This window comes from Molossus molossus, unplaced genomic scaffold (assembly GCF_014108415.1).
Source record: "Molossus molossus isolate mMolMol1 unplaced genomic scaffold, mMolMol1.p scaffold_m16_p_11, whole genome shotgun sequence".
NCBI classification, from domain to species: Eukaryota; Metazoa; Chordata; class Mammalia; order Chiroptera; family Molossidae; genus Molossus; species Molossus molossus.
This window is the reverse complement of record NW_023425346.1, coordinates 48,992,100-49,008,083: the sequence shown is the minus strand read 5'-3', so window position 1 is coordinate 49,008,083 and position 15,984 is coordinate 48,992,100. Positions and strand designations below refer to the sequence as shown.

The 15,984-nt window shown below is 42.8% G+C and overlaps 1 protein-coding gene across 4 annotated transcripts in view; it reads left to right on the top strand.

Moving 5' to 3' along the window:
* Window positions 1-15,984, top strand: part of STK39 (serine/threonine kinase 39) — a 291,825-nt gene that overhangs the window by 167,058 nt on the left and 108,783 nt on the right. For all 4 annotated transcript variants that reach the window (XM_036253502.1, XM_036253503.1, XM_036253505.1 and 1 more), the window contains exons 11-14: window positions 2,048-2,170; window positions 2,269-2,298; window positions 10,007-10,069; window positions 12,127-12,194. In XM_036253502.1, the coding sequence (XP_036109395.1) occupies window positions 2,048-2,170; window positions 2,269-2,298; window positions 10,007-10,069; window positions 12,127-12,194 (284 nt within the window). The remainder of the gene's footprint in view (window positions 1-2,047; window positions 2,171-2,268; window positions 2,299-10,006; window positions 10,070-12,126; window positions 12,195-15,984) is intronic.

Sequence of the window (15,984 nt, the reverse complement as noted above, 5' to 3'; positions counted from 1 at the left end):
TTGTGTATGTTCAGTAAGAGCGAGATTTCCTTAGTATAATCTTCTAGATGAGTACTTAAAGAATCCCAGTTCATTTCCATGCTTGGGAGTACCAATTCAGTAAAAGTAGCTTTGCTCTGTGTCTAAAACAGAATTTTATTTGTTTTCTCACTGTTCAGTTAATTTGCTTTCTCACTTTTCAGTTCTTTTGTTTTGTGATAGGTGTGGCTTTAAAGTCTTTTAAATGTAGTCATTAACAGATTTTCCTCTATGTTGCTGTCATGATTAGTGTTGTTAAAAAAAATAACTAATTTTATTGTATAAGTCAACAGAAAATTATTTCCTCTTCTCTTCTCCATTTCTGTGTAGCTTTAAAGTGGACAATCTGTTCTGAAGATTCTGAAGTGCATTTCAGCATTTTTTTTACCATACTTTGCCAGCATCTATAAGCACCATTAAAATCACTATCATTTGAATAGGTCTTTTCAGTGACTCAACATGCAATCGGAAAAAAAGAACTTATGCCACCCACAGAAGGGGTTTTACTAAGTACTAAGTGTTTCGAAGAAGAATTAGTTAAAAAAAGTTTTTGGTGTGGAGAAAAAGCTCTTTTTTTTCTTTTTAAATTGAGCATAATTGTTTGCAATTATAATAAGAACTTCTTACTTGCTTTTTAACTTCTTTTTTTTTTTTTAACTTTCTGTGTTGGAGCTCAAACCTTCTAGACAAGTGGTCAGGCCGACTTTTACAGGTTCCACGTGGCTGTGCCTTAAATCAGACCCACCTGAGCCTGCATTGCTTATGCCTTGCTGATGGGACTTTCCTCACTGCTTACTTTGCATATAAGACTGGGGTGTTTCCCTTGGGATTAGTGACGCTCCGCTGATATAACTAAGAAGTTTCTATTATGGAAAATAGCCATTCTTCACATTCAAAGTCTTCAGGGAACATTTTTAGACAGCTTTCTTTTTTCATAGTATCATGTGATGGCATAAGAAGACTCACATTTGAAAGGGAGTCTGAAGGCTTTTATTCTTGTCTTCATTTTGCCCTTAGAATTGTGGTCTTGGACCCCTTCCTGGGCCTTCGTCTTATCTGTAAAATATGGGGTTGAACTAGACAGTCTCCAAGCTCCCTTTCTACTTGAAATGTCTTTGAATCAGTGGATCACTGGCTGTTATAGTCACATCATGTTCATCTGCTGCATTGCTGTGTTTAATTATGTCTCAGTCTTTTTTTTTTTTAAGGCACATGACTTTGGTCAGAAGTTCATCATTCTCTCAGTCAGCCTGTCCTTTTAAAAGTTTTGCTTTTTCAACCACAGAGATGTTTGGAAAGCATGCCCCATAGATTCCATCTCTACCTTAGTTAAAAAAAAAAAAAAGAATTGCAGAAGAATTATTTTAATCTCTTTAGATTATCTGGTATGGCTGCTTCTTGTCTTTCTGCATTCCTAGCAGTCTCAAAGTGTGATACAAGGCGTATTAAGAATAGTCTGAGGCTGTTCTGTTTTGCTCAAGGAGGTTGAGCAGAATCTCGGGAAAACACGCATGATGTCAGGTTCTAAGGAAGAACAAGGTGTCAACAGAGGGGTATATTTGCTTTTCTGACCTAGGTTTTAGAGAGCTGGCCTCTAGTCCAGCAGCTGCATTCAGCTCTCTGGGTCCCTGCCTACCCTTGGTCAGCAGTCTGTTGCTTGTATGCATTTCCTTAGGCAATGTTGAAGCCCACCATATAGCCTTTTATGTATAGTAGTTAATAAAATGTTAACTGAAGCAAAGCTAAAGATGAACTTGATCCTTAATGGCTGATGCGCGTGCTATTCTTCCAAAACATTTTGTTCTGCGTGTTTAAAGCATTTCGGAAACACAGTGTCTTTGGAAAGTGGATGAGTGTGGGGGTCCGGAGGCCGTACAGTGTGTCTGGGTATTAACTGCCGCTGATCCCTGGATTTATGACCACTTGGGATATTTCCAGGGTAGGTGTATGCTTAGTAACCCGAGTAGCAACACCAGGGAGCACTGTTCACATTCGACTAGTGAAGAAGTGGTGGCTTTTTCTTATTCAGGTGAGAAGAGTTCCTGGATCGAGCGGTCACCTTCACAAAACCGAAGACGGTGACTGGGAGTGGAGTGACGACGAGATGGATGAAAAGAGTGAGGAAGGGAAAGCAGCTTTTTCTCAGGAAAAGGTACATGGCATTGATGGCGATGACCGGCTTACCTGTGTAAACTTCATTTTTGTCGTTTTTTGTGTGTGTGTATTAATGGATGCATGTTTGCTTTGCAGTCACGAAGAGTAAAAGAAGAAAATCCAGAGGTGAGTGGTGGTTATTTATTGATTTAAAAAACTTCTGCCACTTCATTTCCCCTCCCTCCCACCCCCTGCAGTATCAGAGTTTGATCCATTTGAGAAAGAGACTTCAAAATACTGTTCTTATGCAGTAGTAGAAAAAAAAAGAAAATGGACATAGTCCTTGCAGGTCCTGATTCTGTCTGAGTTACTTTTGAGTTGTATAAATTGGGGCAGGTTACTTTACTCTCTCAGCCTCAGTTTCCTCCTCTGTCAAATGGGGATAATCACCGTGTTTATAAAGTTGCCCTGAGAATTGGTGAAATCTACATAAAGCACTCAGTGGGGTCCTTAGTACAGGCTAGTAACATAATTAATTCTAATTCTTGGTATTCCTGTCATTTAGAAAACACAGTAGGCATACAGGAAAAAGTTTCTTTAGATTTCTAGTTTTCAGTAAGGTAAGATATTAAAATGGTTAGCAACTCTAGGTTGAATCTGTTAATCTTGATTTTTAAATCTCCTGGGTAACTAAGTAGGCAAGGAATACTCTTTTATCAGCTTCCCTTTGAGACCTGGTCATCTTTGATTAACTTTACTTCCTCCATCTGGTTAATTATCTTAGTGACTAATGACGACTGTAGTTCAAAAGACTTGTTATTTCTCCTAGAGGGAATTTGAGCATATTTAAATGGTCCAAATATTTTACAGACCTGTTAATTAATGTGTACCTTGATAAATCGTCACTAAGGACACAGAAGACTTTGGGTTATAAATGAGTCCACCCCAACTTTTAAAAAATTAGCATACATTTACTTTTGATTAAATGGAATAAATCTTATTCTGCTTAAAGTGGCTATAGCCAGCCGGACCTTCTGTGAAAACAGCATCAGAGCAGCAAGCCATGCCTTCCCCTGTTGTCCCGCCCACTGTGTTCTGCCATCCTCACGCCATGGTGACAGGCCTTCCTAAGGGGTTTCTCAGTCTGCCTGCCTCCTGTGGGTACTGTTTTTCAGATCCTGTTTCCTTCTGTCTTAGGAATTTATCTTTTCATTTTACACATGAAATATAAGCTTATCCCATCAAGGGAGTGATCCCGTGAGTTAGTAACATGGTGATGAACCCTGTAGTAGGACACACTGGCTACACACAGGTGCTGGGCATTTAGAATGATCTTCACCGGGTATCATGAACTCTGCCCTCTCCTTGTCCACCTTCCTGTTTTAGCTAAAGTAGAGAGTCAGCGTTTTCCATCAATACCTAAGAGGATCTCTAACTAAAATTGTCAGTTCCACTAAGAAATAGAGCAAACAACAAGATTCAGGTAGCACCATAGACCCAAAAAGCATTCGTCATTGGTTCACTAGAGGATATCCTCATTGGATAACAGTCACTGAATCCTTACCAGTTCAGACTGAGGATTTGTTAATTTTAATGTGACAGAATCTCACTGCATTTGTCAAAATTGCTCTGACTGATGTGTTATTGGGATAATAACAGTATCTTTTTGGAATATACAAGAGTATTTTCTGCGTAGACAGCAAAGAGTAATGTATAGCATGTTTTTAGGTGATCACGTATTACTGTTGACCTTCTTGAGTGGGGTTTGAAAGGCTTAGGCCCTTGACTATATCTAGACTCCTTTGATTTCCAGGGGCATATGTCTGTTCCTATACTGATTTACAGTTGAAGAAGCATGTACATAGATTCCTTGTTTCTGTGAAAGGATGCATGTGTCTGAATATAAACACTCTCACAAATTCTAGGAATAACCAGCCCACCTGCTGTTGCACAGCTTCTCGGGCAGTTTTTATGGAAGGCGGCATTTCAGTATCTCGAGCTGTGTCAAGAGCAGCAACAATGATGGTTCCTGTGTCCTTGAGCTTTTCATTAAAGTAATCCCCTGGCTTGCCAACCACCCCAAATCACTCTTTGTGAGCAAAGCAGAAAGTATTTTATTCACCTATTACAAAGGGAATTAAAATTGTTGAATATGTAATTATTTAACAAATATACATGTATAGATGTATATATAGATATGTACACGTGCGCGCGCACACACACACACACCCTACTATGCCCACTGTTTTAGTAGGCTTTGGGGATACATCAGGTAGAAAAACAGAATGAAATTCCTGTCCTTGTGAAGCTTACATTCTAATGAGGATACAGAATATTTAATAGCCTTCATAAGTACATAAATTATGTGGTTTGTTACAGTGGAGTAGGAATAATGGAAAAAAGTAGAACGGGTAGAGGTCCAGGTAGTGTGATGTGGGAGGTTGTCATTTCCAGCGGGTCCTTGTTGAGGAGGGATATGGAGTCAAGGCATGTAAACGGCTTGAAAGAATTAAGTAGAATAAACACTGAAGGGCCACTTTCGTCTTGCTACCCACCTCACCACTGGGACTTCGTGTCTTTCCACAGAGGTGTAGAATTGTGTTTGCTTTGTTTGAAGTGTCTGCTGATTTTGATTTTTTTATTGTTGAAAGTATTACAGACGTCCCTCCTTTATGAATTTTTTTTATAGCTGCTATAAAATACAAAAATAGTTTAAATGTCTTACTATTTATTTGTCAATTACACCTCAGCAAAGCTGGGGTGGGGGGAGATGTACCAATGTATACAACCACCAACATTGTACCTTCTTCCCTTAAACATCTTTGAGGGAGAAAATGCTTATCTGTGTCAAAGGGCACATTTAAATACCAGACTGTTTACATTTTACAAGCTTTCCAATAATGCTTGTCACTTAAATTGCAGTTTAGTGTCTTACTGGACTGTAAGCCACTAAAGGACTGGGATGATATTTTATTCACGTTTGTATCCCCTTAGTGTCTACTGGCCACACTGCACGTGTGTGTTGGGGACACAAGTTCCCATGCAGTGAGATACAGACATGCGTGAGTGTATGAACAGGCATGTCGTATTTCTTAGCAGGTCAGAAGTGGGTAAGGACCAGAAGATGATATACAAATGAAGTGAAACGCAGAAAAAGTAGCCTTAGTAGTTCCATGTTCAGATAGAGTAAGAGGCCACACTGAGGGAGGGGTGTCTGAGGAGTGCTGGCTGGCCAGGGGCTGACTGGCTTCCTGGAACGTACCGGGGGAGAATGTCCAGGTGATAAGTATTAGTCGGAGAAGATTGGGAAGGCCAGGGTGGGGTGTGTGTCAGCGGGGCACTGGATACATGTGCCTGGTACTGGGTCATATTTGGATCCCTAACTCCAAGAGAATTTTTAATGTAAACTGTGAAGCTCTAGAGTTACACCACTGATCTTGAGATTCATAGCCAAACCCATTGAAAAATGCGTCCTGTGTCCTCATGGGATTTTTTAGAAATAGCCTTGCAAAGGATGTCACCTACTAGTAATTCATAGTTTGTAGCAAGTAGTTAATTCATACGCATTTTGTTTATTGTATTCCACGTGAACAGTGGAGACTACAGGTTAGAATATAACGGCAACAATAAAGTTAGGTAGTTGAACAAATATTAATGTGTTTCTTTTTACATGGAGCTGTGTTAGGCATTGTGGGAGTTACACAGAAGAAGAGAGCTTGCTCTAGAAGGTTCTCATCTCTTTGGCCAGGGGTGGTATTTGCAGGAACTAGCTTCCTTAAGTGGGGTTTTCCAGCTTAAAAAACATCCTAGCTTATATAAGGCTTTTCAGGTATTGCCCCATTGATTGATTTTCTTTTTGACCAGTGATTTTCGAATCTTTTGGTCAGACTCTGTAATAATAAGTACGTATCTGTTTTATGGTTTTTTTGGGTCAATTTTGTTTTATACCTGAATTTTTTATATAAAAGTGAAATTGGCGTTGTCTTTGGACTCAATTTCTTTTGGTTTCATTTAACCAAGGAGAGTATTTGCAAGGCTTCTATTCAAGAAGCCTCCTTTTCATAGCAGCCCCTCCATCGGTGGCATGAAAACAGGTGGTTTGCAACCCTGGCTGCACATCAGAGGCACTGAACGCTTCACAAATGGGGATGTCTAGACCCAGCCCTGAGGTGATGGTTTGGGAGTTTGGGGTGATGTCCTGGCAACTCTAATTTTTAAAAAGCTGCCCACAGGATGCTGATACGTAGCTAGGATCAAGGACCACTGACTAGGAAAACTACACCAATCTCTCTGAATCCAGTAGACCAGGCTGGAATTTAAGAATTGTGTGCTCAAAATATCTGAAGACTTGTTTTAAATCTATCAAACATCTCCAAAAAGAAGAAGAAGAAAAAAGTTAAGAAAGATATTTCTGAAATCCTTTGGAAAAGTTGTCCTTATTTAATCATGTATAATGAAGCCAGGTGGGAAGGTTTGTTGATTAAAGCCCTGTATGGAGTGAATGTGTGTGTGTGTGTGTGTGTGTGTGTGTGTGTGTACACGTACATGAGTACACGTGCGCACACGCGCCTGAACAACAGAAATGTGTTTCCTCACAATTCTGGAGGCTAGAAGTCCAAGACCAACGTATTGGCAGGTATGGTTTCTCCTGAGGCCTCCCTGCTTGGCGTGCAGCGAGCTGTCTTCTTACTGCGTCCTCACAAGGTATTTCCTCTGTGAGTGCTAAACAAATAAAATAAAATAGGACCTTTAGGGTAAGCCCCAATAAACTCTGACTGGTGTCCTTATAAAGATGGAAATTTGGACACAAGAGACACCAGTGATACGTGTGCACACAAGGCGTAGTGAAGAATTTTGCTCGAGTCTGAGCTACATTCATTGTGCAGATGTTGTTTCCCAACACTGACATCTTACTCTGAGGAGAAAACACATTTGGTGTGGATTTAGGTTGAGCTAATTTTACTAGAGATTAGTTACACTGTGGAAGCTAAGTTTATCGCTTATATCACTCTATTGAATAACATGCCTGATGATTAATAAAACTGCTTTTAGCTTTAAAAATCATTTTCCTGATGACATCATGTTTTCCAAATGCCTGTTAGCTCTCATGCATGTTTTTATATATATCTCCATTTGTAGATGGCGAGAAACATTTGATTTCTTCTTCCAAAATTGTTATACTTAGCCTTTGAAATCACAGGTGGCTTTAACCTGATACTTTTATGATAACACTTTTTTTTTTTAATCCTCACCCAAGGATGTTTTTGCATTTGTCTTCAGATAGAGCGGGAGGGAGAGAGGAAGAGAAAGAGAGAGAAACATTGCCACCCACACGACCCCAACCGGGGCCGGTGACAAACTGCAACCAAGGTACATGCCTCTAGTGGGGACCGAACCCCGGGCCTCTCTGGTCTGCGGGCCGAAGCTCTAACCGCTGAGCCAAACTGGCCAGGGCTATGATACCACTTTCTAAAAGGTGTTCTTATTGCCGGTGGCTGACTTTCTGACTAGTTTTGATAAAACTTAGATATGTGATCAGAAATCCTCTGTATTTCTGAAAATCTTTTATTTGGGGATTATTTTAGATTTATGAAAAATTTGCAGAGGTGTGGTCCGGAGTTTCCATCTGCCCTCCACCCAGGTTCCTCCACTGCATTCGTTTCTCACGTAACCCGGAATGTCTGTGGCAGCAGGCAGCGCCGCCTTGCCCTCAGCCACCCCTCAGACTGTCCGCGTCCCGCTGGCTGCCCACGGACGTCCTTTCTCTCGATGCGTTCAGCCGCGGTGATTGTGGAAACAGGACCGAGCAGATGAGGCTGCGCTCTGTTAAAACTTGGAGAGCACACCTTGTCCCTTCTTCTCTCCATCCGGGATCTTTATCTTTCCCCTTCACCCAGCGCCGGGGCGTTCCAGGGAGGTGTCCCGCACGAATCTAGTATGTTTTCTTTCCCCCCTCCTGTCAAAACACAGTTTTCTCAAATGTTCTTATAAGAAACTGTTTGACAGCAAAAAAAAAAAAAAATTCCAGTAGACACATTTATTTGACACTGTTGGTGAAGGGTGGCTGCTTCACGTGTGCTTGTAAAAATGTGTGTTCGAAAGGCCTGCCCTGCACGGAGAGACTGGGATTTGTAATGGCGAAGTTTGGGGACTCCACCTGGTTTCAAGGAAGATGTTTGCTGGAGGGACCCTCCCCGCGACCACTCCTGTGCGCTCTGCGCGTTGTCAGAGTCACCCGCGTGGCTCTTGGAGCAGCGAGAGCCCGAGGCCGGTCTCTTCATGACGTGTGGTTCCGTCTGCTCAGTGAGTGAGGTTGCAGAGTGCCTGGGGTTCCGGCCCCATCCAGAGAACTCTCCCCCCGATGATGCTCAGCCATAAGGGGGCTCCTCAGGCGAAAGAGAAGTTGTCACCTTGACGAAATGCCAGTAAGGTTTTTCAGAACACAGTGGTTCTTTGATTAAAGGTAGGATATCCCACAAGCGCCTTTTGGTTGTATCTCAAACCTTAATTAGACTGTGGACTCGGCCCTGACCGTGAGCGTCGGCCTGCACACTGAAGGGTCTCAGGTTTGGTTCCCAGTCAAAGGCACTTACCTAGGTTGCAGGTTCGATCCCTGACCCCGAGGGGTCGTGTGGGAGGCAACCAATCAATGTCTTTCTCACATCGATGTTTCTCTCCCTCTCCCTCCCTCCCTTCCACTCTATCTAACGATCAATGGAAAGATATCCTCAGGTGAGGAGTAACCAAAAAAAAAAAATAGGAGAGAGAAAGAAAGACTGTGGACTCAGCCTTAAAGATTCTTTGCAAGAAATCATTTGGTGCAGGCCCAGGCCCTCTGGCTGGTTAAGGAACACAGGTCATTTGTTCTTCTAATGTAGTCATTTTCCCCCAACAATTTAGTATGAAAAATCTAAAAGATATAGGAACACTGGAAGTATGTTACAGTGATATCCACACACCTATCATCTGGATCCAACCATTACTACATTTCCTTAATCACTTGCACCTGATCTATATGCGCCATCAGTCTGTCTTTATTTTGTGATGCATTTCAAAGCACACTGTAGACATCATGCCCTTTCCCCTATTACTTCATTACTAACATAGTTATTTTTGAGGAAGCACAGAGTAAGAATTTTATACCCTTGACCTTTAGAAAACTCTTGGCACAAAGAATTTCTGCTGACTTCTGATTATTTTAGAATCGATAGTGAGTGGAGAAATGGGAACTCCTTTTCATTGCTGTTCCTCTTTGAATTTTTTCATCTTTCAATTTTTGTTCAGGGCAGAGTTCACAGAAGTAGGGCTTGAGGCCAAAATATTTGGGGTATCACATTAGGGTCGGGTTTGCAACTTTGAGAGAAAAACATAACCTATTACTCTGGCATTTCTGTTTGAGAAAATGTTTTAGAAACCCAACTATCCTTTTATATTTTTGATATCCAGTGAATCACTTGTTATTATGAAAGGGGTAGGTTTTACTAATCTTAACATCCTTTTATTTGGAGGCCCTTAAACTTTAGATGAAATTATGGGACAAGAAGACATCATCCTGGGCATCTTTCCGATACTGAGTTAAGAATAGCAAATAGCCCATGTCTTTCACGTCAGCTCAGTGGTTCTGTAAAGGCATGAGGCTCAGTCTGGTAAGATACAGTTCTTTCCCATCTCCATGAAATTCTGGTCTGGGTGGGGTGCGGGAACCTTCAATACACGTCTTAGGTAAGTTCAATGCAGAGAGCGAAAGGACCACACTTTGGGAAATACTGCTTTAAAATCACTTAAATTATTTGAAGTGGTTGTCTCTGCCGGGTGGGACTTCAGGTAAGCACTCTGACCCTGAGGTCTCGTTCTGGCTTCCCTTCGTGCTGTGACGTGAGTGGTCTCTTCACAGGTGGCGGTGAACGCCGGCAGCATCCCCGAGCAGATCCAGTCCCTTTCTGTGCAGGACTCTCAGGTATGTTTCATGTTTCTCCACCAGTCACGTGTAAGCTGCCCTGTGAACACATTTTTTTTTTTTTTTTAGAAAAACTAACACTTCAGAAAGACAAACAGTATCAGGGCAGTGCTTCCAAATCGGAGACTTTTTTTTTTTTTTATCCTCACCCGAGGACATTTTTCCATTTTTTGTTCAGATAGAGCAGGAGGGAGAGAGAGGAAGAGAGAGAGAAACATCGATGTGAAGGGACACATCGAGTGGCTGCCACCCGCACGACCAACCAGGGCCGGGGACAAACTGCAACCAAGGTACATGCCCTTAGCGGGAACCGAACCCGGGTCTCTCTGTACCGCAGGCCGACGCTCTAACCGCTGAGCCAAACCGGCCAGGGCTAAATCAGAGACTTGTAAACTCTCTTTTTTTTGATAGGTATGGAGAAAAGAATACTGTCACTATTGACCAACATTTTCAGGGCCTCCGACCTTTAAATGATGGGTTCAGGAGCAAGCATTGATTACCCGACTGCTTCTGAAGTGGCCAGGACTGTGTGGAGCAAGGAAAGGAAAGACAGTGACTCACCATTCGGTTAGAGTCCAGCCACAGAACACTGGAGTTAATTGATACTTTTCTTTTTTGCTCCTGGCTGGATTCCTGTAACCTGTTTTTCATAATTCTTTTATCACTGAATTTTATGGGCCAATATATCTCTACAACTTGCCTTGTAAAAATAATAGTTCAGTGACCGTGAAATGCATTTATATTAAATGTTCTAGGAGACAGGGCGTGTGCCGCGAGCTGTGTGGGGTGCTAATGAAGGGTGATGAGCAGGACAGGGAGAAGCAGTGGACGTGGAGCCGGATGCCGGCACCCATTCTGGTTCTGCCGTGAGATTGATGGGCAAGCCGTCTGCACTCAAGGCGCTTATACTGTCAAGCTTCGCTAGCCTTAGGAAGCACATCACCCCCCCCCACCCCCCCGCCATCTGCATATTCCATTTAAATTCATTTCTATCCTACCTGACCTGTGTTTCACGAATCAGCTGTATAGTGAAGAGACAGGGCTTGGATTTCATGGGCGCAGGAAGCCTGTTTGAGGTCGGATATCTAGTCCTTGGCCCTTGTTTTATAACCGAGGAAGCCCAGATCTGCAGCGGTTGAGTGCTCACGCAGGGTCATGCAACTGATTGGAGGCAGAGGGAGGATTCAGGGCAGGTCTTTGCACTGGATCAGGCAACTCAGTAAAACATGCATATAAACTGTAGGGATTAATTGAATGACGAAAGGCGAGGTCGACATAATGAGTCAGAGGCAAAGAGAGGAAACAGGAAAAGGGATTAGGATAACTAGTGTTGTGTAACGTGTTGTAGTTCATGCCTTATTTTCATATATATTATTGTGTTCTCCAAGCAACCTGTTGAGGAAGCCATTACCCCGTTTGTAAATGGAAAAGCAGGCTCAGAGAATGACTTGCCCACAGTCACATAGCTGGTCAGAGGCAGAGCCAAGGCTTGACTTGAAAGCCTGTATCTTTCTAGTCTTACAGGGAGATCTACTCACATCCAGGGATTCATTGGAGCGGGGATAGGCTGTGTAGTAGAGACATCCTGATGGGTGATCTGTAGTCAAGGAAATAGGCTATAGGTGAGGAAGGGGGAACGATAAATAGTGGCCTAATCTACTGGTCCCACCTCCTGCATCCTGAGGTTGCAGGTGCCCAGACAAATCTTTGTGCATCACCAAGGCCCAGTGGGGAACAGTCCACAGCTCTGGTTGCAAGGTGCCCGATTTATGGCTGAGCTGCCTTCTTCGGACTTACTGCAACTTGTACCAGTTGTTTACAGGGCTCATGCTATGCTGAGGCTTCCTGTATGAAGTATCAGTGTTCAGCGCTGGGATGGAATGAGGCATCCTTCCAACCTTCCCACAGAGGGTCATGTGGCTAAATAAGACCAGCACACGTCAAGATGTAGTTTTGAAATTTCCAGAAAGAAAAAGGAATGTATGCATCAAGGGATGTCATGCTTTTATTCGTCTGTCTCCTAAGTTTATAATATGGTTTACTGTTTGTTTGTAAAGGGCCTACCCAATGCTAATGAGGACTATAGAGAAGCTCCCTGTGCCGTGAACCTCGTTTTAAGATTAAGGTAAGTAGTGTTGTTCACTTTGCGTGTCTTGTCCTAGGGTACAGTATTCTCTTCGCCTTCATTAATGATTCATAATATTAGCATACAATAAGGTTGTTAACCTGTTTGATTTCCTGAAAGAGCCTGTGTATGCTGTTTTCCCAGGATTAATTGCTCTCATCGAGTTGCTTACAAAGAAGCAGTAAGAAGGAAAAGCGCCATCTGAGTGTGTCTGCAGGCTCCGTGTACCCTTCATTACGTTTTTTTCCCCTTGCCTTTTCATTCTTGGGTGTTTCTTTTCCTTTCTTTCTTTTTTTTTACAACATGAGATCACAGTAAGAGACTTTTAATGAGTTTCTTTCGCACTTCAGCAGTCGGTCTCGGTCAGAAAGAAACCACGCTCGTACGACAAGCTGCCCGCTCGGAACATTTCTCAGTGGCGGGTTTGATCCGCCACTGTGGAGAAATGAAAGATCTTTCCGAAAGACCCTCCGTCTTCTAGGAGATGGATGCAGATACGGGGCCTGGCAGGATGGTCTTTGTATCCAGTAAACGAAAGCCCTATTTTAAGGATTTTTGAATTTTAAGGTCCGTTGTAGTGTATATTCTTTGCTAAGAATTTGGTGTCTCAGGACAAAAGAAACTTGCCTCAGGTTAACTGCAAATAGCTGAATTGACCAGGTCAACCAGAATACGGTCACATTTTTTAAGGTGTTTAAAGTAAGCTATCCATGTTGTCCTTTGACAATTAAACACATAAAGAACATGGCTAATGGGCCATTTTCAGAGCTGTGGCTGTAAAAAGCAGGTTCATTTTCAAGGTTAGTTTCCAGTCCTCTGCGTTTTCATAGTCCGTCCGGGTGGATTATCGTTGCGGTGATCACCCCTTCCTCCTGCTGGCCATTTACAATCTGCGGTGCCTTTGCACGTACTTACCAGGGGACCCTCCCCACCCCCCTTGGTGTGATTTAGCTCCGAGTTGATTTCCCAGTCCAGAAGTGAAATTATCACAAGACCGTTTTCCTTATATTTGGAAGTAGCCTTGATTGTAACAATGAGTGCATTTTGCCATCCTGGGAGAATGAAATAGCTCCTGCCCTTCTCGTTGGACGTGGGAACTAGGTACTCTTTTCATTTCTTTTCTACTCATTCATTTATTCTTTCATTCCACCTGTATTCATGAGAGACCCACTCTGAGTGGGCTCAGTGTTTGTCATTGGGATGCAGAGGTGAACAAGACGGAAGGTCACAGTTTAGTCCACTGAGTGTGTGGGGTTGTAAGTGACCTTTAGAATCCAGTCATCCAGTCTCCTACTTGGTTTATGCAGGAATCTCTTCTCCAGTGTCCCTCTGGGCATCCTTCAGCTACTCCTTTTCCACAGTCACCCCTATGAACCAGAGAAGCTTTCACTGTGCGAGTTCATCTTCCTCCTGAAGATTCAGCTGACCCCCCTCTTCTGGTCTCTTCTGGGCTCAAATTCTGGCCTTCAGAGTGACTGTCAGTCTCTCTGCATAAAAGTCTCCTGAAGAGTGTGTTAAAAACGCATATTTCAAGCTTTACCTTCAAATATTGTTTTGCTCTAGGTACTAGAATAATATAAGACTGGTGCATTTCCTCATTTTTCTGAGGGCCATTTGTATATTTGCAAGGCTTGTTCTCTCTCTCCCCTTCCCTCTCCCTCTCACCCTCCCTCCCTCTCCCCCTCTCTCCTTCCCTCTCCCTCCCCCTCCCCTTCCCCCTCCCTCTCCCTCTCTTTAGGTAAAACAGTGCATGGAACTTTAGCCATGCTTCTCATAGTAGAGTTCTATGTCTCCCTCATAATCCTGGTTGTTCACCTTTATTGACATTTAGTCTGTACCTGCTTTTGTTACCTTTTTCCTCGTGGGTCTAGGTGGTGGTTTTCCTGGGTTTGGGGGTTAGATCACTACTGCTACAGGATGCTCCATGAAGAAAGGGTTCCATGTTCAAACAACTTAAACAGTGTGCATGGTATCCACCTATTATAAACACACACACACACACACACACACACACACACACACTCACACACACCTTTTTTTGAAATCACAAGGAATATTAATGTTAAAGTTTCTTGTAGGAAAGAAATGTATTTACTCTGAAACCTGTTTGACCTCAGAATTCTTTTTATGGAATTGTTTTCCTATTTAACATTATCCATTTAAATGTGGCACCTATATTTACATACAGGCCTCCAGATGTGGTCTGAGCAGGCTAGAATACAGCAGTACAATAGTGTGACCTTTGTACCTCACATGCTATATTTTTTCTAAATCAGCCCAAGTTTTCAATGCCTTTGGAATACCCATGTACCTTGGCACATTTAGCATGACCTAACAGACGAAACCCGATTTTGATGTTTTCATTTGAAGGGCTATCAAGCCTAATTCTGAACTGCAATTGTGTGTTTAATACTTTCTCTGTCTTAACCTTTATCACTATAATAATGAATCTGTTGGTTTTGACTCATTGCTTGCCCACCACACATTTCATTCTTGATTGTCAGTGTGTCATATTAGTTACAGTGTTAGGTTTATCAGATTGGCAAGTGATGATATCCACCCAGTCTTTGACATCTTTCTCCAGAATACTGATTAACATGTTCAACAATTCAAGTAGGACAGAGCCTCTGGCATCTGTTAGAAACTGCTCACTGTCCATGTGACTTTCACTAATTCACTAGCATTTTTGTGATATAGTTGTTCAACCAGAACCAAATCCTGTGAACTCCCCCGGCCTTTCTGCGGGTGTTAACTGATCAGCAGGATGTCATGAAAGGGTGCACTGGAAGTGTTGCTGAGGTTAAGATACAGTGTACCAATGGTATTTTCCTGAGTCTCACCACCTAGAAACACCATCATACAGAAATGACTTTTAGTATAGCTTATTTTTAGCGAACATATTGTTTATGTACATGTTTTCCCTATATTATTACAAGGTTTTTGTTTAAGTTGGTGTTTTTTCATATCGGAGAACTTGCGACTCTCTCAGAATAGACTGTTATACTCCTCAAAGGACAGTCTTCTTTTTTTTTTTTATCCTCACCTGAGGACATTTTTCCATTTTTTGTTCAGATAGAGTGGGAGGGAGAGAGAGGAACGCAGAGAGAGAAACATCGATGTGAAAGGGACACATCGAGTGGCTGCCACCCGCACGACCAACCAGGGCCGGGGACAAACTGCAACCGAGGTATGTGCCCTTAGCGGGAACCGAACCCGGGTCTCTCCAGACCGCAGGCCGACGCTCTAACCGCTGAGCCAAACCGGCCAGGGCGGACAGTCTTCTGCTTCAACTTGAGAAATCGCCTTTGAAAGTTAAAAGTTAAAATGTTATTACATTATTGTGATCACTCTGTGCTGATATAAATGTAAACAGCAAGTTTACATGCAACAGGGAGAAGAAACATAAAAGACACATTTCTTGCCCTCCGGGAGCTTACATTTCAGGGGTGGGGAAAGGGACAACTCAAATATTCATATGTTATGATGTGTCGAGGTCTCTGGAGGGTCTAAAAACAGCCAGGGCCCCAGAGTGGGCGAGTGGTAGCGGATGAGGTCAGAGAGTTAGCAGGGGCTGCATGATGTCGCCTGTGGTGAAGACTTCGGATTTTGCTGTTAGTGTGTAGGAACCATCGGAGGTTCGTGAATGGAAGGGTAATGTGATGTGAGTGAAATTCTGAAATGAGCACTGTGATTGCTGTATGGGGAGCCTGTTTAGGGTGGGAGCAGAGAGCGATGTGACCTGGTCCAGGTGGGAAGTAATGGAGGTGGTACACAGTTATTGGACTTTGTT